At 41.4% G+C, this 24,847-nt stretch overlaps 1 protein-coding gene across 2 annotated transcripts in view; it reads left to right on the top strand.

The window, feature by feature from the left end:
- Positions 1-24,847, top strand: part of DNAJC6 (DnaJ heat shock protein family (Hsp40) member C6) — a 131,755-nt gene that overhangs the window by 2,267 nt on the left and 104,641 nt on the right. Inside the window, exon 1 of one of the 2 annotated variants that reach the window (XM_087449365.1) lies at positions 6,488-6,719. The exons of the other annotated variant lie outside the window; for it this stretch is intronic. Within the exon in view, the coding sequence (XP_087305491.1) occupies positions 6,623-6,719 (97 nt within the window). The 5' untranslated portion in view covers positions 6,488-6,622. Of the gene's footprint in view, positions 1-6,487; positions 6,720-24,847 lie in introns of those variants that run through there. 2 annotated transcript variants of the gene reach the window in all.

Below are 24,847 nucleotides of genomic sequence, written 5' to 3'. Positions count from 1 at the left end.
AGGATACTTTACAGAATGGGTCAACTGCAAGGTTGACAACACCCTGGAAGGAGGGAGGGCAGATGGTATTGATTTTCCCCATTTTATAGATAAGGAAGTTGAAGCAAGAGTCAGTGACTTTGCAGAAGGTCATATGACTGATGAATGGCAAACTCAGGCCTCAGTACCCGTATAGCATCTTTTCTGCCACATCTCCCTGCACAAAATAAACAAATTCCAATATCTATACTCTTGGAGGGGAAAAATAAAGTTAATAAATGTCATGCAGTGAAAGAAATCCATATCCCAATTATATTTGATTTTTTTAAAGATGGCCTGAAGATCTCATGATGATGTCAACATCGCTTTGGGCATCTAGAATCCTATGCTTTGGTGTCAGACGGGCTATGATTTGAACCTGTCACTAATGAATGGCTCACTAATAAGCTCTGTAGTCTTTGGCAGGGTGCTAAATCTTTCTAAAACTCAGTTATATATCATTTGCACAATAGGGATGATAATTCCAATGTCATAATGTTCCTGTGATGATTAAATGAGTTAATGTATATAAAGTGCCTGGTACATGGTGGCTTACAAAGTGGTGGTTATTTTTATTAATATTAGTCTAGATCTTCCACCCTATGATCACACCCCAAATATGGTTAGTCACGGGGCAGAAGGTTCAATGAGCTGTGGGGAAAAAACACGGCTGGAAGGTCCTTCAGGGCGGCTGTCCCTTCCGGACCAACCGGAAGGTCTTGCAGACCACCATCCTTCTCTGTCCCACCATTTTTTCATCAAGAGGCTGCAGGTGAGAAGTCGAATAGCTTCTGCGGACTCCTGGCATCTTTACAGCCTAACACTGAGTCCTGAGCATGGCCGACATTCCATGAATATATTTGTATATACATTATATACAATACAATGTGTATATATTACATATATCTCTCTCTAAAGACAATGCTTCTGAAATGTACAGTCTGAACACTTGTGGCTCTAAGTATAGGATTAATACCTAGAAGGATAATTATTGGGTTAAAAAGTATATGCTTGTTTAATTTTGAAAGATACTGTCAAGTTGACCTCCGTACATTTGTGCCAGTTAGTTACCAGCAGTGGTGTATGAGATTCCTGATTCCTGCCTTCCTTGCTGGTACCGAGTACTGTCAGACTTGGCAATGCTTGCCGACGTGATGGATGTGAAATGGAACCGCATGGTTGTTTTATGTTGAATTTCCTTGACAAATAATGAAGCTAAAGATCTTTTCACATGAATATTGGCCATGTGTGAAAAAGACCTATTCGTATCTTTTCCAATTTTCTTTCCCCTGGTGGTTTGTCTTTTTCTTATCCATTTATAGGAGTTCTTTAAATATTCTGGATACTAATCATTTGTTGGCTTATATGTCCAAACAACTTTAAAAGACATACCCAACCACCAAGCTGTTCTAAATGAGAATATGAACAAGTCGTGCCCAGTGGAAATTAGCCCCCCTAAATGCTTCCATCCTTTCCAGAGAACTGTGTTTTAGTCAAATATCAAAGCTTTTAGGTTATAGAAAAAGGAGTGAACGGATGGTGGATGTATTTTGTGAGGAGTAGACTTCGCTAGCCCTGGAAACGATGGTAGAAAACTGGCCTTGAGTTCCTCCCACCAGAAATTACCTTCGCCAGACCCTGGTGTGGTGAAGAGCCCTTTCCCGAGCTGCGATGGTCCCTGGGGAGACACAGATTGGCGGTCGAGTTAGTCTCCGCCAGCAGATAGTGCTTTCTAGGGCAAGGTACTTGGAGAAGAGGACAGAACCCTTGTCAGGTGATCTGTGGTTTAGTCCTTCACCGCCATTTTCCAGCCAGAGGCCCGTAAAAACAAGAGATAATGGTCACTACCTGGGGACAGTGGAGAGATCAAGTGAGATCACAGATATGAAGGGACTGTGTAAATACAAGGTGTGTTTGCTAGGCCCTGGGACGTAACCAGCATTTTGCCAGAGGGGGAAAACCTCTCTGACCCACAGTCTTTAGGCCCTGTCCCTTCTCCTGCCACCTGTTATGCATACAGGTGGGTGATTGCGGGACAGTAGTTCTCCGAGTGTGGTCTCTGGACCAGCAGCAGCAGCATCGCTGGAACTTGTCAGAAATGCAATGACAAGTTGCTGGGCCCCACCTCAGAGCTGCCAAATCAGAACCTCTGGAGGGGGGGCCCAGTAATCTGTGTTTTAACAAGCCCTGCAGGAATTCTGACGTTTGCTAAAGGCTGAGAACCACTGGCCTAGAGGGGTGAGCAGGGGCGTCAAAGTCAGCAGATTGGGGTTTTAAATCCTGACTCTCCCAGTTGCCAGCTTGTGACATGAGCAAGTTCCTCGACCCCTCTTGGGCTTCCTAGCGCTCGTCAACAAAAGGAAGAGGATGTCACTTCCCTGCTGGGGCTGCTGTCAGAGGTAAAGGACAGGAACTGTCCTGGCTCTGCTACTTTGTAGCTGTGTGTCCTTTGGCACGTCACCTCGCCTCTTTCTGCCTCATTTTTCTCATCTGAAAAATGGACTGGCAAGAGTTAACACGTACGCACTGCTTACTGGGCACCAGCCACTGACCTAAACCTGTCCATATTTTTATTTCATTTAATTCTTACAATAACCCTGTTTTATAATCTGTATCTTACAAATGAGAAAACTAAAGCACAGAGAGGTTAAGTAACGTTTCCAAAGTTACACAGCTAGGAAGCTGTGATTCAAACCCAGGCAGGGTGCTGTGAAAGTCCTTGCTTTAAAGACAATGCTTGGCAACTAGTAAGTTCTCAGTCAGCGTGTGAGGATGATGATGAGAAGATTTCCTGGCACACGGTAGGCACTCCATATGTGGATTGTCTTCCCCTTGCTTTGTGGCCTGGCTTCATGGGGACCCACCCCGCTTTCCTTAGTCATGCTGCCCTCCTCTGCCATGACCCTGATCACAAACCCTCACCCCTCAGGTGGCAGTTTTTCTCTCTCCGTTTCACCTCTTTTATGGCCACTTGGATGCTCTGAGCAGACCAGACAGCGGCTTGGCTGGTGGAGGAAGACTGAAGGTGGTGGTGCAGGTGAAGCCACCCTCCCGTCAGCCACCCCGGCAGGTTTTGGGAATGCATGACTAAGCTAGAAGAGGGTCCAGGCAAGTCGTTGAAAGGTCGTTAGGTCTGCCTGGTTTGGGACATTATCCTCCAAGTCTCTTTTGCCCTCAAATTTCCAAGGGAATGCAAAAACTTTTTTTGCTCAGTTTTTTTTTCAGAGTAAAATTTGCAGCTGGGAAGTTTAACCCACAATATTACAGCAGTGTTTTTTCTTTCATTTTTGTTTTGCTGGGACAATAAAAAGCCTTATTCTCTTTCAATTCAGAGGCCCACTCATTTTTCTTGAAAATTCTCTTTGGTTTTGCTCTCAAGATGGCCTCCCTTGCTGGGCATGACTCACCGGTCTAGTGACTCAGAAGTGGCATCTAACAAGACAAGGACTGTGCCGAGCTGTGAAGAGACTTGGTGGCCAGTGGAGCCTTCCAGAAGCTTTCCCTAAACCCAGTTATTGAGATGGAGCATCATTTCCATCAATGGCTGTTTATAATGGTCCTTGGTACCAGTTTATTTGAAGCATGGGGTCTGCCAGAGACACTGCCTTGTTCTGGAAAGCTCCAAGGCTTGAGTCTGTCCTTGTCCCTCAGCTGGGTGTGGCTTTGAGGTTTCCTGTGGGGCAAGACAAGGCTTCTGAGAATTCACCTGGCCCTGCTTGGAATGGGCACAGAATCAGGAGGTCTATGGCTTCTGTAAATATTGTGTCAGGAGGGATAGTGAAGGCTGTTTTATTTGAGGAGGTTTTCAAACCCCTTTTAACTTAATTTTTAAAATTATTAATAAAGGATAGATAGAGACATGAACAGATGTGCAATAAAGCAAATAGAGGAAAATGTACTTGAAGATGGAGTTCACCCTGGGGGTCTTCCAACCTTTCTTTATATTTGAAACTTTTCAAAGTACAATGTTGGGTAAAATGTAGGTACTCCTAGAAATGATGACACTCTTGATAAAAGATTTCTCCCTTTTTAATATAAACAGCAGCCTCCTCCCACTTCCTCTCTCCTCCCAGCCATAGCCTTTTCCCTGGGACGCCTGCTTGATTAAAAGGGGCGTGGAGGGGGGCTGGCAGGGCTGAGCTCCTCCTGTATGCCAAGGGCTTTCTGTTCTTCCTGATCTGTAATTCTCATGGTAGTCCTGCAACCAGTTATTATTTTCCACATTTTATGAGGAAACTGAGGCACACTTGGTCCAGGTCACCAGGTGATGATATCAGTCTTACAGCATTTACGGAGCCTGTGCTTTATGAGTCAGGCTCTGTGCCATGTACTTTGCGTGTATTCACTCCTCACCCATCCCTAGGAGATGGGTACCATTATTATCTTCATCTCACAGATCAGGAAATGGAGACTTAGAGAGGTGCAAGAACCTGTCCCAGCTGGTTCTAGGGGCCAGGAAATGGCAGAGCCCATGTTTGAACCCAGTCTCTCCTGCTTTAGAGCGCCTGGCCTGCTATTCAGACTCCTCTGCCTAATGCAGTAAGTTGGCCTGCCTTTGGAAACTTCTTGTGCTGAGACCACGAGCTCCTTGAGGACAGAGAATATCTTGTTTAGCACTGTGTTATTCCTGGTGTTCAGAGCAGTGCCCGGCACGATGAATATTTATTGACTGAAAGAACGTGGATGGTGGCTTCCCACCACCTACTTCTTCCCTCGCCCGCTCAGTCTCTAAAGTGCTCCCACTGGGCCCATTTTGGCTGCTCTGGACTGGATCCTTGCAGATAGAGATGCCTGTTTCTTGGATGTGGTTTGTGGGCCAACGTGGCTCATTTGGTGGCGAGCGAGGGGTTCCAGTGAAGGCAGATTTTCCTCATTGGTCTTAAATTGTCAAAGAAGAGCATAAAGTCATGATCCATTGCTAAGGAAAGATGGGAACAGAAAACAATACTTAAAATTTCCCCAAACTTTCAGGGAGTCTTTAAATTGTGACAGCTAGAAATCAAGTCAAGGACCCCCAGTAGCCACGACAGCTTCCACTCTATGGCTGTGTGGGACTCTTGGGCTGCAGTAATGAGCAGGTGCACACTAGCAATTAGTTCTCTTGAATGTGCCCAAGCATGTTGATGACTATATCTTACATTTATATAGCGCTTTGTTTACAAAGTACATCTCTTCTCCCTCTTGATCTTCTGAACAGCCTGTGAATGTACACAGGGCGGGTATGATTAGCCCCACTTTACAGATGAGGAAACTGGTACCAGGGAGGTTAAGTCACCTGGCCTGCACCGCTCAGTTAATAGTGCTCGAGATAGGTCTTCCACCCGCTTATCTCAACTCCTGCTCCACCGCATTTTTCATGTCAGTATTGTGTTTAACCAGCAATTTCTGGGGATGAGAGCAATAGGTAGGTATATTTCTTTTTGTTGCTCTTCCCCCAATTTAATGAGGTCCTGGATTGGGTCAGTTAATCTTTCTGGATATCAGTTTACCAATCTGTATAATGGGGAATAAATACCACCCATCAGTGAGTGCACTTGGAGCAGAGGGCGTTGTGAGAGTTCAGAACTTAAAAAACAGTTTCTGAGTGAGGGTGTTTGGAAGGGACCGTGATGACCCATTTTCCAAAAAATAAGTTACGTGTCACCTCCCCTGGCCACCCTATCTAAATTGGTACTTCTATTACCTCCTTACCATGTTTCATTTTTCTTCACAGCATTCATTTTCTTCACAGCAGCCATTTATTATATATTTGTTTATTGTCTGTCTGAATCCTCCCACCAGAATGTATGGGGGCAGGGACTCGGTCTGTTTTCTGCACTCCCAAATTCCTAACATGTGCAATAGTGCCTGGCACAAATAACCATTTGTTGAAGGAATGAGTGAATGAACCTGAGCTATGTAATGATTGAAGGTAAGATTAAATTAGATGATTGAAAGATTTGCTTGAATCTTCCTTGCCCTCTAACAGAGGGTTCTTGTGGTCTGGCTTCTTCATACCCATTTCTGGCTCAACCACTCAACATCTTAAAACCAATCATTAAAGCCTTGAGTATCACCTTACGCCTGGATGAAATAGGTTCAATACCCCGTGTCCATGTGGCAGATGCAGGTCGTTGTATTGCCTAGTGTACCTCTGAGCTGGAACAGCCTGTGAGCAGCTTGAGGACTGGGGCTGGTGTATCCCCAGAACTTAGCATAGAGCCTGGTCCACAGAGAAGTAAAAGAAGTGTTTGTTGAATGAATGAATATGTAAGAGGAAACAAAGCACAGGGCTCCTAATCCCCCTCCCAAGTTAAGGTCTCCGTTTGAAAATAAGCCTGGCTCACGGCACAGACGTTCCCCTTTCAACTTGGACCACATCTCTCCAGAGACAAGGAGGCGCTAAACAGATGGTTGCCTAACCTAAGGGAAGGAAAGGCAAGCCCAGGCTCCAGATCCAGGTCCAGGCCGTGTTTTGGAATGTGTGTTTACGTCTGCCTGCATCCCCATCCTTTCCGCTCCAGCATAAGCCAAATTATAACCCGGCACACTGACTTGCATGCAATTATCAGAGCCCGGGTGCTCCTCGCTGGAGGGACTTCGCCCCCGAGACCGCTGTCTGTGAATGACAAATCACAAGTCAGGGTGGCAGAATCCGCCAGGCTGTCCTGCTCATTTGCAGCAGAGAGAGGAAGGGAGAATGAAGGATTCTGAAAATAAAGGTAAGGGGCCAACTGCAGAGGGGAGGCTAAAAGATGCCGGGGCTGAGATGTCACTCCACAGATGTGTTTAGTTTCTATTAATGGCTGATTTAAAATTACTGTGCATATATTATTTTAAAATTCCAGTTATGTAATAAACATGACTTTTAAATGACCGGCTTCTGGTTTCCAAATATTGTGTCATTCAGTTTTCCATTTTGTGCTACTAAATATAACAGTATTTTTGCATTCTTCATTTAATCTTGGCTGAGTAACACATCTCCATTTCACGGATTTCTTTTTGATAGCTCACAGAATTTTGATAATTTTATTTTGGGAGTGTTCACAAGAGTTAATTAATATGTAGGTTTTCAATGCATTATTGGAATGGGAATATCTGAGATACTTCGGACTTAACACAGTTTGGGTTCTCAAGAAAAACATTGACCTGAGAATCTCTTAATGAACATTAATCTTTGCAGGAGGGCCCACTGGGGAGCGTCAGTGACCTGCAGATCTGTTTATCTTGCGGAGATATTCGGATGCAAACTTCCCCCGCTCCCTCCACCAGTCTCCACCCCCTAGATCCCTGATACATTACCCTTCCAGCCCCCCACCCCCCAATCACCCTAATTACGTTGGAGGCAAGGATGAGGAGAGAAACGGATTTAAATGAAAACTCAGGAAGGTAAAGGGCTCACTGAAAATGAGCCAACCAAATGTTAAGTTCGCCAACAAGGATTCTGGGGTTTTAAATTCCCAGGCTCCTTGAATTTTCTGCCGCAGTTGGGGGAGGAGCGATAGACCCCAAGGTCTCAGGAGGCTACACGTGTTCCCCGATCCGGTTTCCAGGAGGGAGCCTGCCTTCTTGCCGCCCTGGTCCTGCGCCCGGTGCGGTGCCGGAGGGAGGCGCCTGGCCGAGGACTCCATCTCCGCGCCGCGGGGCCCGGCGCCCGCTTCCCGAGCGCTCGTTTGAGGGTGTGCCGGCCCCCCTTTTCCCCGCGGGCCTTCGCCGTTCTCGCCCGGGCGCCGCTGCGCGTCCGTGTGCGCCCCGCCCTCCCCCTCCGCGCGCCCCCCCATCGGGAGGCCCCGCGCTTTGCCCTCGGGCGCCCGAACCTGGGGCGCGGGCCGCAGAGCCCGGGGCAGCACTCGCCCCCCGAGCCTGCCTGCGCCCCAGTCCCGCCGGGTGGGTGATCGGTGCGACCGCCGGGGCCCCAAGCCGCCGCCTCCTGCGTGCGGGGCCGCCCGGCTTGGCCTCTGCCAGACCAGTCCCCAACCGGTCTCCGGCTTGTTATATAAGATTCCCACCTTGGGATGGCAATGATGTTTATTCCACGTTACAAAAAAAAACAAGACAAAACCAAAAAAGCCACACGCAGCCTGATGCCAGTGGGGAGACTGCTATTTGAATGTACCAAGCTGTTGTAATGAGGGCTCTTAAGCAATCCCACTTTGTATAACTGAGGTGTTAAAAGAGGCGGAGGTAGCTGGTGGTGGTATTAACCTCTAACAGGCTCTGGATCATTCACATCCGCGTATTGATCTCTGTGGTTTTGATGTTTAAATTTGAGTTAAGCAGCCTTAGCGAGGAAGGGAACAGACAGCTATGCTGGTAAGTGGAAAGCGGGCCCGTCCACTGCTGTCTCTAAGCCAGCCTCTCATGGACCAATAAAACCTGTGCGCGCGTTCAAGTATTTTAAGTGAACTCAAGGAGAAGGCTGGCTTTTCCAGTGTTGTTTTCAGTGGCCAGAGAAAGGGTGTCTGGAAAGGAGAAATTAGCTTATATGCCATGTCATGCTAGGCCCGGGGCCTGATGTAGAAGTTAAGACTGCCTGAATCGGAGGCTCACGTTGAGATTGATATTCACCGTTGTTTGAAACTGAGACGCTCCCCGTTTCTCAGTGTCTCAGCGTGTTTTAAGCTTCCAATCCCCAGCTGCTTTTTGAGGGGAGTTGGTATTTAGAATTTTTGTTTTACTGTGTTTTGGAAAGAGCCTTTGGTTGAGAGTCAGGAGAGTTAGGTTCCAGCTTGTTCTGCCACTAACTCATTAGTGACCCAGGACAAGACCCTTTATTCTTTTGGATCTCAGTTTTCTTATCTCTAAAATGGAGAAATGTTACACTAGATCACTGTTCTTCAGATTGCAAGTGGTAAGAAAGCAATTTAGTGAGTCTCGAGCAACATTTTAGGAAGATGAAATAGAATAGAAGATGTCAGAAACCATTGCACGTGGTAAGGGTAAATATTGTTTCCGGAAACTTCTGTTTTAGATATTTATGTTTATATATGTAAGTATGGGCTGTATTGATGTCAGGTCTGTTTCTCACTGTGAATCCCAGTCAAAAGAGTTTGAGAAACACTGAAATAAACCATAGCTTCTTAATTTGGTTTTCAAGGAGTCTGTGAAATGCAGTTTTATATGCATGTCCATTTTTGTTTATATATGAGGAGAAAGTCACTAGTTTTCCTCGGATTTTCAAAGGAGTCTAAGACCTCAGACAGTTATGAATTCTTGTATTTCCCCCCAGCCCCTTCCAAGCTAATTTCTTAGAGATCAAAGGATCCTTCCTTAGGTCTGGGAGATGGCTATGTGTTGAGAGAGACCACTGAGTGTGGGATGAGAGGTGGGGTGTGTGTGTGCATGTTGAGGAGAAGGTGTGACCATGGTAAGCAGACCAGGAGAGCTATTTGTGGGTTCCAAAGTACCAGTTGGTGAGCTGAATATGAAACATAAATATACTAAAAATTGGAGTCTTTGTGCTGAAAAGTACCACAGAAAAACTATTAAAGTGTGAATTGTTTGGAAGTCAACTCTCCTTGCAAAGACTGAAAAAGAGAGCCAGGTAAAATTTAAGGAAGTTGACAGGGGCAAATAAATCTTCTGGATGTTGGTAGGGGAAACTGAATTTTTATCAGCTACCATCACATGACTAGCGTTCACTAAATGTTGAATTGTGGTTTAATAAATGTCTTTCTTTTTCCTCTTTTTGATCCATCTTAAGATAGTCCGTTCAGGCTTTTAAAAACAGGAGACATTGTATAACACTTACCCAGCATATCTCAAAACGCTTTGCAAGCTAGAAAAAAAAAAATTACAGGGGGCTGGCCCAGTGCTGTAGTGGTTAAACTGGGCATGCTCCACTTCAGCGGCCCGGGTTCACAGGTTTGAATCCCAGGCGTGGACCTACACTGCTTGTCAGCCACGCTATGGCAGAGATCCACATACAAAATAGAGGAGGACTGGCACAGATGTTAGCTCAGGGCTAATTTTCCTCAAGCGAAAAAAGAGGAAGATTGGCAACAGATGTTAGCTCAGGGTGAATCTTCCTCAGCAAAAAAAAAAATTATGTTTGAGGCAACTAAGAAGAAAATTGTTGAATGAGTTAATAAGGAGGTGTTGGCAAACATGACAGCTAATTACAATAATAACAATCATAGCTCCTATTTAATGAACAGGTAGTATGTGAAAAGCTCTCTGCGAGGTGCTTCATATATTGTCACAACACTGCAAGTTTGGGGGTATTTTACGTGTGGAAATGGATTAAGAATTTCGCACAGGGACACGAAGCCAGTAAGTGGCAGAGCCGGGATTCAAACCCAGGTCGTTTTACCTCCAAAATCATCCACGTGGTAGGCAAAGGCTTGAGAATAAGTAGCAGGGCAAAATTGCAGTTTTTAATAAAATGTTCAACATCATTTGTTATTAGAATTAATTTGCCTATTATAAAAACAGAAATGTGAACCTTAGAAAATGATGGCTTTTTACTAATTTTCTAGATTTTGTTTATTTGGAAGATAGACATTTTAACTCTTTAAGTTCATCTCCAGATTTTCCTTTTATTTGGTAAGATCTCTGAGTGTTTTATGCAATAAAGTTTTAGAAGCAGAGACATAAAAGAACAGGAGTGGAGAATTTGAAAATTTGATTGGAAATTTTTTTTCCACAGCAAGTCAGGGCAAGTAGTTCTCTTTTCAGTTTTTCTGTTATTTTTCTAAATTTTATCTCGAAATAACAAACATGGCATTTTGTGAGCAAATGAAGTTATGCATAACATTTTAATGTGGTAAAACTAGGATTAGTGTTTTTATGTCAATGGTTCCTGAAAGAATCTTATTTTTCGCTGAAAGTTATTACAGAATCTGATTGGGAGTTTGAATGTGGTCAGATCTAGACTTTTAGGCCTTAAATGTTAAAGACTGATGTTCACCCCTCAATCTGTAATTCAAAATAAAATAAGTGTAAGGAAATCCAAAAAACGTTGTGTTTTTTCTTAACTGTTGTGACTACCTTGATACTTTTAGAGAAAAGTCAGATTCTTTCAGGGATTTTTGTCATTGCTCATTGTGACTGGGTGGATTGGGGAAACAGTATTTTGGCTGGGGTCATCTGTAAGTGGCTGAGTGATTCCTCAGGGTGTCAGGGCTGGCACGAGGTAAAGAGGGCTTAGAGCCTGGGGTGCCAGTGGTGCTCAAATGAGCACCATATTGCTTCCTGTGGGACCCCCTGGAAAGGTGCAAGGGGCTCCAGAAGCTTCATTGGGCAGAAACCGGAAATGCTAGCTGTACTGCAGTGTTCCGGACTGTTCCATTCACTGACGAAATATCTCGTGTGCTGTGCAACTTGCAAATGTTTTGCTGAAGAGGTAAGTGAAAACCCTCTACTTTTCTGAGCCTAGAACGTAAACTGGTTTTACATATACACTCAAATTCCCAGGATTAAAAATGCTGTGTAAATTGAGGAAAGTTATAACTAATTTTGTTCAGAAAAATCACCCAAGACACCACTGCTTGTATTTGAAACACCATATAACACACCTGTCTCATTCAGTTTACATACAGGTACGTGTACCAATGACTTGATCATGTCCTCTAATATAGTCCTGATGGATCGTTTACATATTAAAATCCATATTGTTTTATTATAAATAACTTTTCTTTCACTTAACTCTTTTACATTACAGTTGGTAAATTATATATCTTTTTTTGTTTAATTTTGTGTTAGGTTATTTTATCTTTGAATTGCATTTTGAGATACTAAACAGGGAAATACAAATTATTTTTATATTATATATATATTTGTGTTACTCACTTGAGTTTATAAAATAACTTTATTTTGGCCACTTTAATATTTTAAAAGAATTGAGCCAACATTAAAACTTTTGGAGATTATATATTCAGTTCTGTGTTTCTGAACGGTTCCTTTAAGAAAATTAAAACAATCTATAACAGTGAGATTGAGCTGAACATAAACTGTCCTCTTTACAGGCAGAAATGCTGGGATGTAGGGGTTATAAATCTTTTTTTTTTAAATTTAATTAATTTATTTTTTTCCCCCAAAGCCCCAGTAGATAGTTGTATGTCATAACTGCACATCCTTCCAGTTCCTGCATGTGGGACCCGGCCTCAACATGGCTGGGGAAGCGGTGCGTTGGTGCGCGCCCGGGATCCGAACCCCGGGCCGCCAGTAGCGGAGCGCGAGCACTTAACCGCTAAACCACGGGGCCGGCCCCTATAAATCTAAAAAGTGTTATCATTGGTAATTGATTTTTTTTTATGCTACTGTAACTGGCACTTTAAATTTTCATTTTGTAATTGTTTGTTGGTAGGATATAGAAATATAGTTGACTTTGTTGACCTTATTTCAATGATCTTGATAAATTCACTTATTAATTTTAATAGTTTTTAGGTTTTTGGGGGGTTTCCTATGTAGGCAGTTGGTTTTTTGTGAATACTGACAGTTTTATTTCTCCCTTTCAAATCCTTATACTTTTAATCTCTTGCCTTATTGCACTAGCTGAGCTCTCTCTCACAATACAGAATAGAATTGGTGATGGTGAATATCCTTATCTTGTCCCTCATCTCAGGGGAAAGTTATTCATCTTTCACCATTAAGTACAATATATGATGTAAGATTTTATATAGACACTTTTTATCAGGTTAAGAAAGTTATCTTCTACTTCTAGTGAGCTAACTTTTTATCATGAATTGGTGCTGAGTTTTACCAAATGTTCTTTATTGTGATGATCATGTGATTGTTCTATTTTATTCTGTTAATATAGTGAATTACATTGATTTTTGAATGTTAAACCAACTTTGCATTTCTGGAATAAGCTCAACTGTGCTATGTTATCCTTTTTATATGTTGCTGGATTTGATTTGATAATACTTTGTTGAGGAATAGCTTTGTTTATAAGAGAGATTAACTCCTCATTTTCTATTGTTGTGGTGCCCTTAACACGTTTTGACGTCAAAATTTTGCTGAACTGATAAAACAAGTTAGAAAGTATTTCCTCTTTTTCTATTCCCTGGGAGTGTCTTATAAGATGGGAATTATTCTTTAAATGTCTGAAAGAATTCACTGGTGAAACCACCTGAGCCTGGAAATTTTGTTGTGGAAAGGTTTTAAAAATATGGATTCATTTATTTTAATAGGTATAGATTTATTTAGATTTTCTATTTCTTCTTCTTTTTTTTTTTTGGTGAGGAAGATTAGCCCTCAGCTAACATCTGTTGCCAATCTTCCTCTTTTTGCTGAGGAAGATTGGCCCTAGGCTAATATCCATGCCCATCTTCCTCTACTTTGTATGTGGGACACCTGCCACAGCATGGCTTGATGAACAGTGCTTAGGTCCGTGCCCTGGAGCCAAAACTGTGAACTCCACTGCCACAGTGGTTAAGTTAACTTAACCCCTGGATTTTCTATTTCTTTTTGTGTTTTAGTAAGTTTTGTTTTTCTAGGAATTTGTCCATTTCATCTGAATTTTCAAATTTATTGGCATAAGGTTTTCTTTCTATCTTCTTATAATCTTTTTAATATCTGTAGGTTGTGTGGTCTTGTCCCTATTTTTTATTCCTGATTTTGATATTTCTCTCTTTTTTATACTGGTTATTCTCATTTTTTAAGGCATATTGCCAAGGTTTTATGAATTTTATTAATCTTTGCAAAGAGCTATTTTTTTTTACTTGGTTGTTTTTTTGTATTATGTATTTTCTGTCTCATGAGTTCCTACTTTTATCATTATTATTTACTTTTACACTCTTTGGTTCTAATTTTCTGAAATTTTTTCTAGTTTCCTGAAATGGAAGCTTATATCTTTGATTTTCAGTTTTCTTTTAACAAATATGTTCATTTAAGGCTATAAATTTTCCTCTAAGCATAGTGTTAGCTGCATCCTGCAAATTTTGTTTTATCATATTTTTATGGTCATTTAGTTTAAAATATTTTATAATTTCCATTGTGATTTTCTTTTTGACCCACAGGGTCACGTAGAAATGTACTTCTTAATTTCTAAGTAGTTGGGGAGTTTGTGATGATCTTTTTGCTACTGATTTCTAGATTACTTTTACTGTGATTAGAGAACCTACTTTGGATAATTTTAATTCATTGAAATTTGTTGCAATTTGCTTTGGGGGCCCTGCATATTGTCAATTTTTATATATGTATGTTGTATGTGTGTTTTAAAAGAATATGCATACTTAGGTTGTTTGGTTCCCTGTTCTGTATATGTCAATTATGTCAATTTTCTTAATCTTGGAGTGCAGATCTTCTTTATCCTTACTAATTTTTTTTTCTTATTCTGTTGGTTCCTAAGAAAGGGTTAAACTCTCCCATTATGATTTTGGATTTGCCTATTTCTCTTTTTGTATTTGCCAACTTTTGCTTTATTTAACTTTGAGGCTATGTTAAGGTGAATTATAATGTTAAATTATAAATTTACAATTGTTGTATCTTTATCATGAAATATCTCTCATCTCTAGTAATGCTTCCTGCCTTAAAGTCTATGTTTCTAATATTAATGTAGCCAAACCAGCTTTCTTTGGGCTAATATATACATAGTATATCTTTTGCCATCTTTACACTTCAATTTTTCTGTGCTCTTATGTTTAATCTATATCTTTTATAAGCAGCATATAAATGAATTTTAAAAAATCCAGTCTGACAGTTTGGTCTTTAGTTCAAGTATTTAAAGCATTTAATATAATTATTCATACATTAAGGTCTATAGCTACCATGTTACTATTTCTTGCCTGTTTGTAACGCACCTGTTTTATGTACCAGTTTTTTTTCTTTTTGGCTTTCTTTTGGATTAATCAAGCATTATTTTTAACCTTCTCTTTTCCCTCTCTACTAGCTTGTTACACATTTGTTTCCATTTCTTGTGTGTGTGTGTGTGTGTGTGTGTGTGTGTGTTTGTGTGTGTGATGACCCCAATGCCACTTCTACTTAATCACGTCCCGGACGATGTTGGGCTCTTAGGACACTTTAACTCCCTTTACCTGTCTTCTCCCCTCCCCAGCCCATACCCTTTTTATGCCTTTTGTGTCATTTGAAAATTCATTTTAATTATACATATATTTAAACCTCCATAAGACCCCAATATTATTGTTTTTTACAGTCAATATTCATTTAGATTTACTCACATATTTACCCTATCCATTGCTTTTCATTTCGTCCTGAATTTCTCTTTTCCTTCTGGGATCTTTTCCATCCGCATAAAAAACTTTCTTGAGTATTTCTTGTTGTACGTATCTGCTCTAAAAGAATATTCTCAGTGTTTTTGGTCTGGAAATAATTTTGCCTTTGCTTTTGAAGATAATTTCATTGGGTGTATAGAATTCTGAGGAGGTGGATTTTCCCCCCAGCACTTTAAAGATGTCATTCCATTGTCTTCTGGCTTTCGTCCTTTCTTGGAAAAGTTGACCATCAGTGTTATTGTTGCCATTTGATGTTGCATCTTTTTTCCTTTGGCTACTTTTAGGACTTTTCTCTCTATATTTGATTGTAAGTAGTTTTCCTTGTATTTATCCTGCTTGAGGTTTTTGGCCCTTCTTGAATCTGTGTGGCTTGATGTTTTTTGTAATTCTCATAATTCTCTGCCATTGTCTTTTCAAATACTATTTCTGCTCCATTCTCTCCTCTTTCTGGGACTCTAACTACTTTTATATTAGAATTTTTTACTCTGCCCCACATATCCCTGACTTTATTTTCTGCATTCTTAATCCTTTTTTCTCTTTCAGTTTGATTATTTTTTGCAATTTGAGGGCTCACTAGCTCTCTTTGTTGTATCTAATTTATTATTACACAGTCTGTTAATTTCTTAATTTCATTTTATTTTCCAGTTTTAGAATTTTTGTTAGATTATTTTAAAAAATAAATTCTCTGTCTTGTCATCTATTTCCTCAAAAATATTAATCACAGTCATTTTAAAAACCATATTTATGGATGGACATTGAGGGTATTATGCAAAGTGAAATAAGTCAGAGGGAGAAGGTCAAATACTGTATGATCTCACTCATTAAGTAATAGATAATAACAACAAACAAACACATAGAGACAGAGATTGGATTGGTGGTTACCAGAGGGGAAGGGAGGAGGGAGGAGGGCAAAAGGGATAATTCGGCACATGTGTGTGGTGATGGGTTGTAATTAGTATTTGGGTGGTGAACATGATGTAATCTATGTAGAAATAGACGTATATTGATGTACACCTGAGATTTATACAATGTTATAAACCAATGTTACTGCAATAAACAAACAAACAAAAAGAAATACAATTGGACAAAATTAAAAAAAAAAAGGCATTAGATCATTTAGGACCTATGGTGCCATAGTTGGGAGTTTGTGGATTTTATTTTTTAAATGTAAAGCTGTTAGAAGGTTATAAGCAAAAAAAAAAAAAACCATGTTTAATAACTCCAAAGTATGGGTCACTGGTCAGTCTGTTTGTCTTTTCTGTTTTTCTTCTTGGTCCTCTTTCTTCATATGCCTGGCAATTTTTTATCACGTGTCCAACACTGTGTATGAAGATGCTCTGGATGTTGTCATCTCCCTATGGAGAGTATTTACCCTAATCTTTGCCCACAGTAGAAGGGAGATCCCCTCAATCGAATCAGGCACTCGATCTAATTAAGGCCTTTTTGCAGAATTTTAAGGTTTGGTCTACTTCTGGGTTTCCCCAATTCTAGGCCCCCCAGGATGACTGACTGAGAGCTTGAGTTGTTTCCCTTGGCAGACCCTAAATTCCAGTTTTTGTCTTCCTAGTGCTGTGAATCTGCTGAAAACTGCTCTGCAAAAGCAGTTCGTTCTGCTTTTCGTCTCGTTTCTCCTTGGCTCCTGAGCCCCTTGCCCTTGCAGCTCAGTTAGCAATACTTCAGGGAGAAAGCGCGTCACGCGTCAGGCTCACTTCTCTGAGCACCTGGAAGATGTACCTTTTCAGTCCTGACCTCCACTTCTGTCTCTGCGGCCCCACGAGTGTCTAAAGTTCTGCAGGCTTCTCTTACTCTTAGCAGCTGCCCTCTGCTGGCTTCTCAACTTCTTGCCCTATACCAAGAATGAGCAAATACCCTACGGGGAAAATGGGCTTTCAGAAAGTTGGGCTTACCTCAGTGAGCCTCCTTCTCTGTAAGATCTGGCTTCTCAAATCCTGATGGACTAGTAGCTCTCCTATTACAGTCATGCATTGCTTAACGACAGGGATGTGTTCTGGGAGACGTGTTTTTAGGTGATTTTGTCATTGTGTGAACATCACAGAGCGTCCTTGCACAAAGGTGGTATAGCCTACAACATACCTAGGCCTTATGGTACTAATCTTATGAGACTACCGTCATATATGTGGGCCGTGGTTGACTGAAACATCATTATGCGGTGCGTGACTACTTCAGACAGATGTTTTTGGATTTTATCTGGCTTTTCTAATTGCCCTCAGCAGAACAGTTGGTCTGGTACAGTCCACTTTATTATAGCTGGAAGTTGAACCAGACCTTTTTTTTCTCAATGTGGACTATATTAAAAAATAAAACAGCAGAGCAAAAAAGCTGAGATATCAATGACATTTTAAACATCTTATATGACTAATAAAAGGTAAGTGTAGTTGATTTCCAGTTACCATTTCTTGCTTATTAAAAGCTTGTCTGTATCTTCTTTTCCCATGTTTTCTCTGAAATGCTCACACATTTGTGTGGCTTGTTCCAAAGAATATATACACTGAAAGACTTTTTCATTTTCCTGAGTCAGGTCCTCATCCAAATGTTTGATACTTTTGTGATTTGGAATTGTCAGCTGTCACCTCCCAAGTTCGATATGATTCTGAAACTTACAAAATAATTTGAATGATTGAGTTATGGAAGTTTCAGAAAACTTGATCCAAACTTTCTCCCGTAGCTGAGTAGATATTTTTTTCAACATCCCTCCCAGGATGCAGGGTTGTTAATAGTGCCGGTCACACCCATGAGCTTCACGTACGTCGCTGCCCATGTCCCCAGCTTCTCAAAAGCAAGTTCAGTTCATCCACGCCTTCATCTCAGAGTTTTTGGGCACTTGTGCACTAGGCTCTCCTTCCTTCTCAAATGTACGTTAGGGTAGTTCTAGGAATTAGGTCGGGGCAATAACAGTTCTACTCAAATGTGACACAGACCTGAAGGGTGACCAAGGGTTGGTGCGTTACCCAATTGTGAAAGTGTTTTTCTTGTTTCCAAAAATTTTCTATTAAAATCAAACAAACTGGCTCTTATTTTTCAGCCTTTTCAGATATGTTTCCCTGCTCCAAGGCTGTAATGTTCTGGCACTTGATCTGGCTGCTGCTGTGTTGTTTTTTTTTTTATATACATTCAGTTTGTGAAAATTCATTGAGCTGAACATATGATTTGATCATTTTTTAGTATGTCTATTACACTTCAATAAAAACTTAAAAAAGAACTAATGTTTTAATGTTAAATACCAAAAAAAATGTCAAGGACAAAAAAGCTTGAGAACCTCTGATCAAATTCAGCCTCCTCTCCCTAAAACCATTAGGGATGAGGAAACCGAAGCTTGCAAAGGCGCATCACTTGGGGGTTGGGGGACGTCTCATACCTTCTGGCCCCACGTGCCATCACCTCACTTCTCTAACGGGCCAGTTCAGGAAGGGCATGAGGAAGAAGGCTGCGTGCCTCACAGTGGAGCTAGATGACATTCTCAGAACCCCAAATGCATCTAGCATGAGTCAGCACTTAATCCCTACTCCTTTTCTGCCATCTTCAGCCGCTTCCTGGTCATTTAAAAACAGACACTTTTATCTCATGCAAACTTGGAGTTGGTTCTTTTATCACCTAAGAATCATTTGACTGCGTATGCTTAGAAAAAAGGGTAATTCGTGCCTGTGAAATCTAACAAGAGCCCGGCACAAGGTCTATTTGTCCCCCTTTCTAAGCCATTTTTAGTTTGGTACTGTGTGGTTTAAATTTAGAAGACTTTTTTCCAAACTGGGGGTGGGGGTGGGGGTGCAGAGACTGAACCCAGCTGTGACTCCTGCTGCTATGAAATCAATGGAGAAGTCTGGGAACCACTGTTGAAAGGAGAGGGCTCTTGAGAGGGGGCTGCAGGGGAGGGGCTGCACCTAACGGGGGTGTGGGTAGGCGGTAAGGAGAAAGAAGCAGTGGGAGGTGTCTCCTCTTCCCCTCCTGCTCCTAGGGCCTTGGCTCACTGAGGATGGTGAGAGTATTTTATATGTATATATATATACACACACACACGTATACACATACACGTATACACACGTACTTGCACAGGCACACACACACAGTCACACACACATGTAGCTTGGAATTGGTAGTAAGTCATTAAGTCATCCTGGATTCATTTTACTTCCTAAGAGGCTGGATTTTGAGTTCCCAACATGCTGTTTCTTCTGGAATATATTCACCCTTGTCTTTGCCTGGCTGAGTTCTATTCCTTCAAGTAGCAGCTGCTTCTGGAAGGCTTTCTCTGCCTCCAGGCCCCTTCCCATGCCTGCCTTATAACACACTCGCAGAGCATCCTGGTTTTCTCTTTCATGTCACTACCATACTTTTAATTATTACATTAAGTTCTGGCACATCAGAGGCCTTCAATGCCTACTGTAAAATGGAAGGAGGAAATAAAAAAAAAAAAAGAAGAGGAGGAGGGAGGGAGAGAGGGGAGATAAAAGAAAGCCCCATTTGGATCCCTCCCCTTAACAAGGTGGACAAATTCCTTAACTTCTCTGAGCCTCAGTTTCCTCATTTTAAAAATTGGAGGAGTAATACCCAACTCATAGGGTTGTTGTGAGATTAGAAATAATACATAAAAGTACCTAGCATGTTGCCTGACACATAGTAGGTACTCAATACGATGTAAGTAAAAAGGATATGTGTTCCCCAAAAGAAGTTATGGAAATTCAGAAAAGCACACAGAAAACCTGTAGAACCATCTGTCATTCCATCTCTTAGAGATGATCGCTGTTCAGTTGGAGTGTACCCCCTTTCTGTGCATGGCTTTGTACATCCATGTATGTGCTCTGTTGAGATCATATTTTATTTTTGTCCCTTAACATAACTTCCCAAACACTTTCCACATTTTCAGTATCTGCAAAATACTGCTAAATTCATAATATTTCATCATAATAACTGGGCCTTCAGTTATTAAAAGCAGACTTAGAAACTGGCACTTTTAACCATTCAGATTCTACTTTTCACGTGTTGATGCAAATAATCCATAATCAATCTACAAATCAAAGTTGGAGTGAGTTTATTATCAGGTCTAAGGTCTAGGTCTAAGGACTAGCCCGGGGCCTTCCTTCTCCAAGACAGGAAGGGCACCAAAGACGTAGGGTGTACAGAGTGGTTATATATCGTCTTGGAACAAAGAGCATACATCACATATGGTAGGAATAGGAATGTCCCTTTTACAACAGTCATGAGATTGCTTTGCTGGCACAGCAGATCGATGAACACAGCAGGTTGGTGGTCGCAAGGTGAGTGGTCACAAAGTCACAAGCAGGTCGGTAATTAATCCTTAGTTTAGGGAGACATGCTTATCTTAAAGCAAACACTGATATGGGGGAAACTACATCCCTATCCTTAGGGGCATCATTCTTGTCTTGGGGACATAGTAAATGTTTAAAGCAGGTGTACAATGCGTGCTCAACAGGCCACGTCAGTCCCTTTTGGAAAAATGAGGTCAGGCTGAATTAGTTTACACCAATATATCCTCTTGCTTTTCATTTATTTATCACAGGACAGTAGTATGTTTATGATTTAGGAGGATAATTCAAATTCCAGGGTAAATAAATGATATCGTGGATAGGGTACAAATTGACTTTCTCATTTTGTGTTAAGGGATTTTCTTTTTTTTTTTTTTTAAACAATCTTCCTTCTTTATTGTGGATTGGAGGGTTATTTTAGATTTTTAAAGAAATGAGGCAGCCAAGTAGAATGAAAAGCCCATTGGCCTAGAAGTCAGGGGGCCTGAAACGTTCCTCCTGACGGTCCAGTCACGGACTCACCTTGAGTCAGTCATCTCACATTCTGGTCTCATTTTTCCCCTCTGTAAAAATGAGATAAGTGGGTTTTGAGATAGAACTTCTCAAACTGGGCTTTTCTGAGTGTTAGAGTTCTGTCGAGATGTTTCTTCGTATTGAGTAAGATTTCCTCTGAGGAAAGAATTCCATGGCTAGAAAAAAAGAGTAAGTTGAAAATTTTCTAATGAAATCCCAATGTGCTTTTTTTCTTTGTTTATTGAGATATAATTCATGTACCATAAAATTCGCCCTTTAAAATATAGTGGGTTTTAGTACATTCATAAGGTTGTGCAACCATCACCACGATCTAACTCCATAGCATTTCATCACCCAGAAAGAAGCTTGGGATCCATCCCTAGCCACTCCTCTGAATTTCCTCTTTCCCCAGCCCCTGGCGATTACGAATCCACTTTCTTTCTCTGTGAATTTGCCTGTTCTGGACATTCCATATAAATGGAATAATACAACATGTGGTCCTTTGTGTCTGGCTTTTTTCATTTAATATCACATGTTCAAGGTTTATCTATATCGTAGCGTGCATAAATTCTTCATTCCTTTTTATTTAAGCTTTTTAAGAAATTTTTTTTTTTCTAAGCTTGGAAAAAAAGTTGATCAGACTCTTAGAGGGAGCCCCATAGCAGTAGAATGTGTTAACTACAGTGCTCATTGAGAGACAAAACTCTCTCAGTATCTCAGGCTTTTAAATAAAAGGATCTATTTAGTGCATGTGAAAAACGTTTTAAGCTCCTCTGCTCCTCCTCAAAGCCAGGAGATGAATATACTGGTTGGCCAGTTTTGTTTTCCTCCTCTGGATCTGGGGGAGTCTTCCGTTGCTGGGAATATAAGAAGTGCCCCTCCACAATTCAGTCTGTGGTCAGTTAAAATATACTCTTTGGTGGGGACTCTTTTCAACTGCAGCCTTTCTGAGTTGTCACCTGAGTGAGATGCTCCATCCTAATGATATGTATTGCACACGATGCCACCACTGTTCTGAGTCGCAGTGATATAAGGTGATTAGGAAGTACTCTTGATTCCCCCTGGTGTTCCCAATCATTTTTCCCTTCTCAAAACCCCCATAGCTCTTTCTTACCCCCTCTCTTATGGTGTGTCCCTTATTCTGTGCTGTATTTTAGGTTTGGGCGGGGTGGGAGGGGATTTGTCTAACCCAGAGCCCAACAGTATGCGTATCACAAAGTCGATGCCCAGGATGCGTTTATGGGATCACTTACTGTGTCCCCCACCCCCAGCAACTTGGGAGACAGAGAACTTGTGCTGAATGAAACTGACTCTTCTGGTGCGTGTATTCTTTCCCACAACCAGAACCGGCCTTTGTGTTGTTAGTTAGTACTCTGCATTAGCCATGTGAATAGCAGAAGTCCAAGTTATATAGAACAAGAGTCATCTGTTTTTGTTTGTTTGTTTGTTTTTTCTGATCATCTACAGATCACTTGTGAGGATTGAAAAGCCCATGGGCCATCCCTTTCATCTTGTTTGATACAAGTAGAAAACCACAACAGAAATGATGGGAAAACTATGTTGGTCTTGATGTAACCCTGGTGAGGTGATGCATATAGTTTAAAATCTTAGCTATAGAAAGTAGGTTGTTAATACATTTAGGAAACAAAGTTACTGTGCACTTACATTTTACTATGTCTAACGTTATGCTAAGTGCTTAGCACATATTCTTTCATTTAAAACTAGCGATAACCGGGGCTGGCCCCGTGGCTTAGCGGTTAAGTGCACGCACTCCGCTACTGGGGGCCCAGGTTCAGACTGGGCGCGCGCCGACGCACCGCTTGTCCGGCCATGCTGAGGCCGCGTCCCACATACAGCAACTAGAAGGATGTGCAACTATGACATACAACTATCTACTGGGGCTTTGGGGAGAAAAGGGAAAAAAAGGAGGAGGATTGGCAATAGATGTTAGCTCAGGGCTGGTCTTCCTCAGCAAAAAGAGGAGGATTGGCATGGATGTTAGCTCAGGGCTGATCTTCCTCACACACACACAAAAAAACTAGCGATAACCCTGAGAGATATGCCCATTTTATTGATGAAGGCATTGAGGATCAGAATCACAAAATAGTCTCAAAGTCAGAGGGCTAGTAGGTGGTAGATCTAGGATTCCAATATAGATTTCTTTGACCCAACAACTTATCTTTTCTGTGCTATTTTGTTTCTTCAGATAACAATAGAAACTGTCACATTGTGAGAGTTAATGCCCACCTGAAAATCATTATCTTTTATTTTTATTTATTTATTTATTTATTTATTTATTTATTTATTTATTTAGGTGAGGAAGATTAGCCCTGAGCTAACATCTGTGCCCATCTTCCTCTATTTTATATGTGGGATGCCGCCACAGCATGGCTTGGCAAGCGGTGCGTAGGTCCACTCCCGGGATCCACCGTTTGAGCTCACCGAAGCAGAGAGCTCAAACCTAACTGCTGGGCCGGCCCCCTGAAAATCTTTATCTTTTAATTATTCCTGGCTCATATGAAAATGCGTAAATCAGTGAATGAATGAGTGAGTGAGTGAAAGAGAGAATGAAAAGTTGGGCTAGATTGGAGGTACCATATGTATTACTTTGCAGATATACTAGTACACTTAAAATCAGATATTTATGATGGTAGATTTGCTGGAAAATAACCTTAAAAGAAATTAAAATCCCACCCAGAATTTGCAGGCAAATGAAGGAGTGCAATGTGAAAACGTGGAGGGGAGGATGAACTTATACGTGAAATATTTAAAAATTGATTTTATAGCTACATGAATCAGTGGAAACGTGAGAAACTGTCACAGTTCATTTTGGCCTCACTCCCCTGCCTCCTCCTCCAAAGGTCCTTCCTCGGTGACTCTTGAGTAGTGGATGTTTATTCCCAATTGCAGTGTATTCCTTCTGTTCATTTCATCTTTTCAGTCTTGGGGGAATGGGCTTGTTTTATTAAGCTTTGGAGATGGAATGAAGTATAAGTACTTCCCCATTTGCTTGCCTCCTTTTGTTATGCCATTTAATTTCTTTTAAGAGGATGCCAGCACATCTCATGAAATGCTGGGGGTCTTAGCACTCAGCATACGACAGTTACTTTAAGACCGCAGCCTTAAACTCTGCCTGGTGTTCCCCTGTCCAGTGAGCCTCTTGATGCTCGCTCCACAGAGTAAACCTCTAGTCCTCTCCTGGGGAATGGCACCTGCCCAGCCGCATGAGCCAGGGGAGGGGTCTGGGGGTCTAACTGCCTTCACCCCTCACTGCGTGGCTCAGTGGCTGTGCTGTCAAATCCTGGGTCCTTAGGGGATTCTACGTTGTAGCTCGGCTTGATGGCTTGGGGTCCAGCTTTCCTGATTCTGTTTTTATCTTCCAAAATTTGTTGCTAGTTTCCTCCAAATTCATAATAAAGGGTTAAAAAGTTTGAAAGAAAAACGAAATCAAGAATTAACTCTAACATGAGAAGTTTATAACTAATGACAGCACGGGGAAAAGGTAAAATTGACAGTATATAAAAGTAAATAAAAACATTACACACAGAAGCATAGTTAGAGTCTGCTCAGGAGAGGAGCTGGTAAATTTTGGCCTCGGAATTCTTCATATTGGTGTGTGAGTATGAATATGCCCTGAGAATATTGAATTTTTAAGCAAACTTTTAAATTGTGTACAGAAAAGTGTGCACAACTTCTAAGTGTACAGGTTGATGAATTTGTGTAAAGTTAATACGCTGGTGAAACTAGCATCCAAATCGAGGAACAGGACATTACTAGCAATCCAGAAGCCCTCTTCTAGTTGCTCCCCCTCCTCCCACCCATGCTGAGAGTAACTACTAGTCTGAAGTCTAACCCTGTAGATTAGTTTTGCTTGTTCTT

Source organism: Ceratotherium simum, chromosome 2 (assembly GCF_057802395.1).
Source record: "Ceratotherium simum simum isolate JZ-2026a chromosome 2, ASM5780239v1, whole genome shotgun sequence".
Taxonomy (NCBI): domain Eukaryota; kingdom Metazoa; phylum Chordata; class Mammalia; order Perissodactyla; family Rhinocerotidae; genus Ceratotherium; species Ceratotherium simum.
The sequence above is the reverse complement of the archived record's forward strand: the minus strand, read 5'-3'. Positions and strand labels throughout refer to the sequence as shown.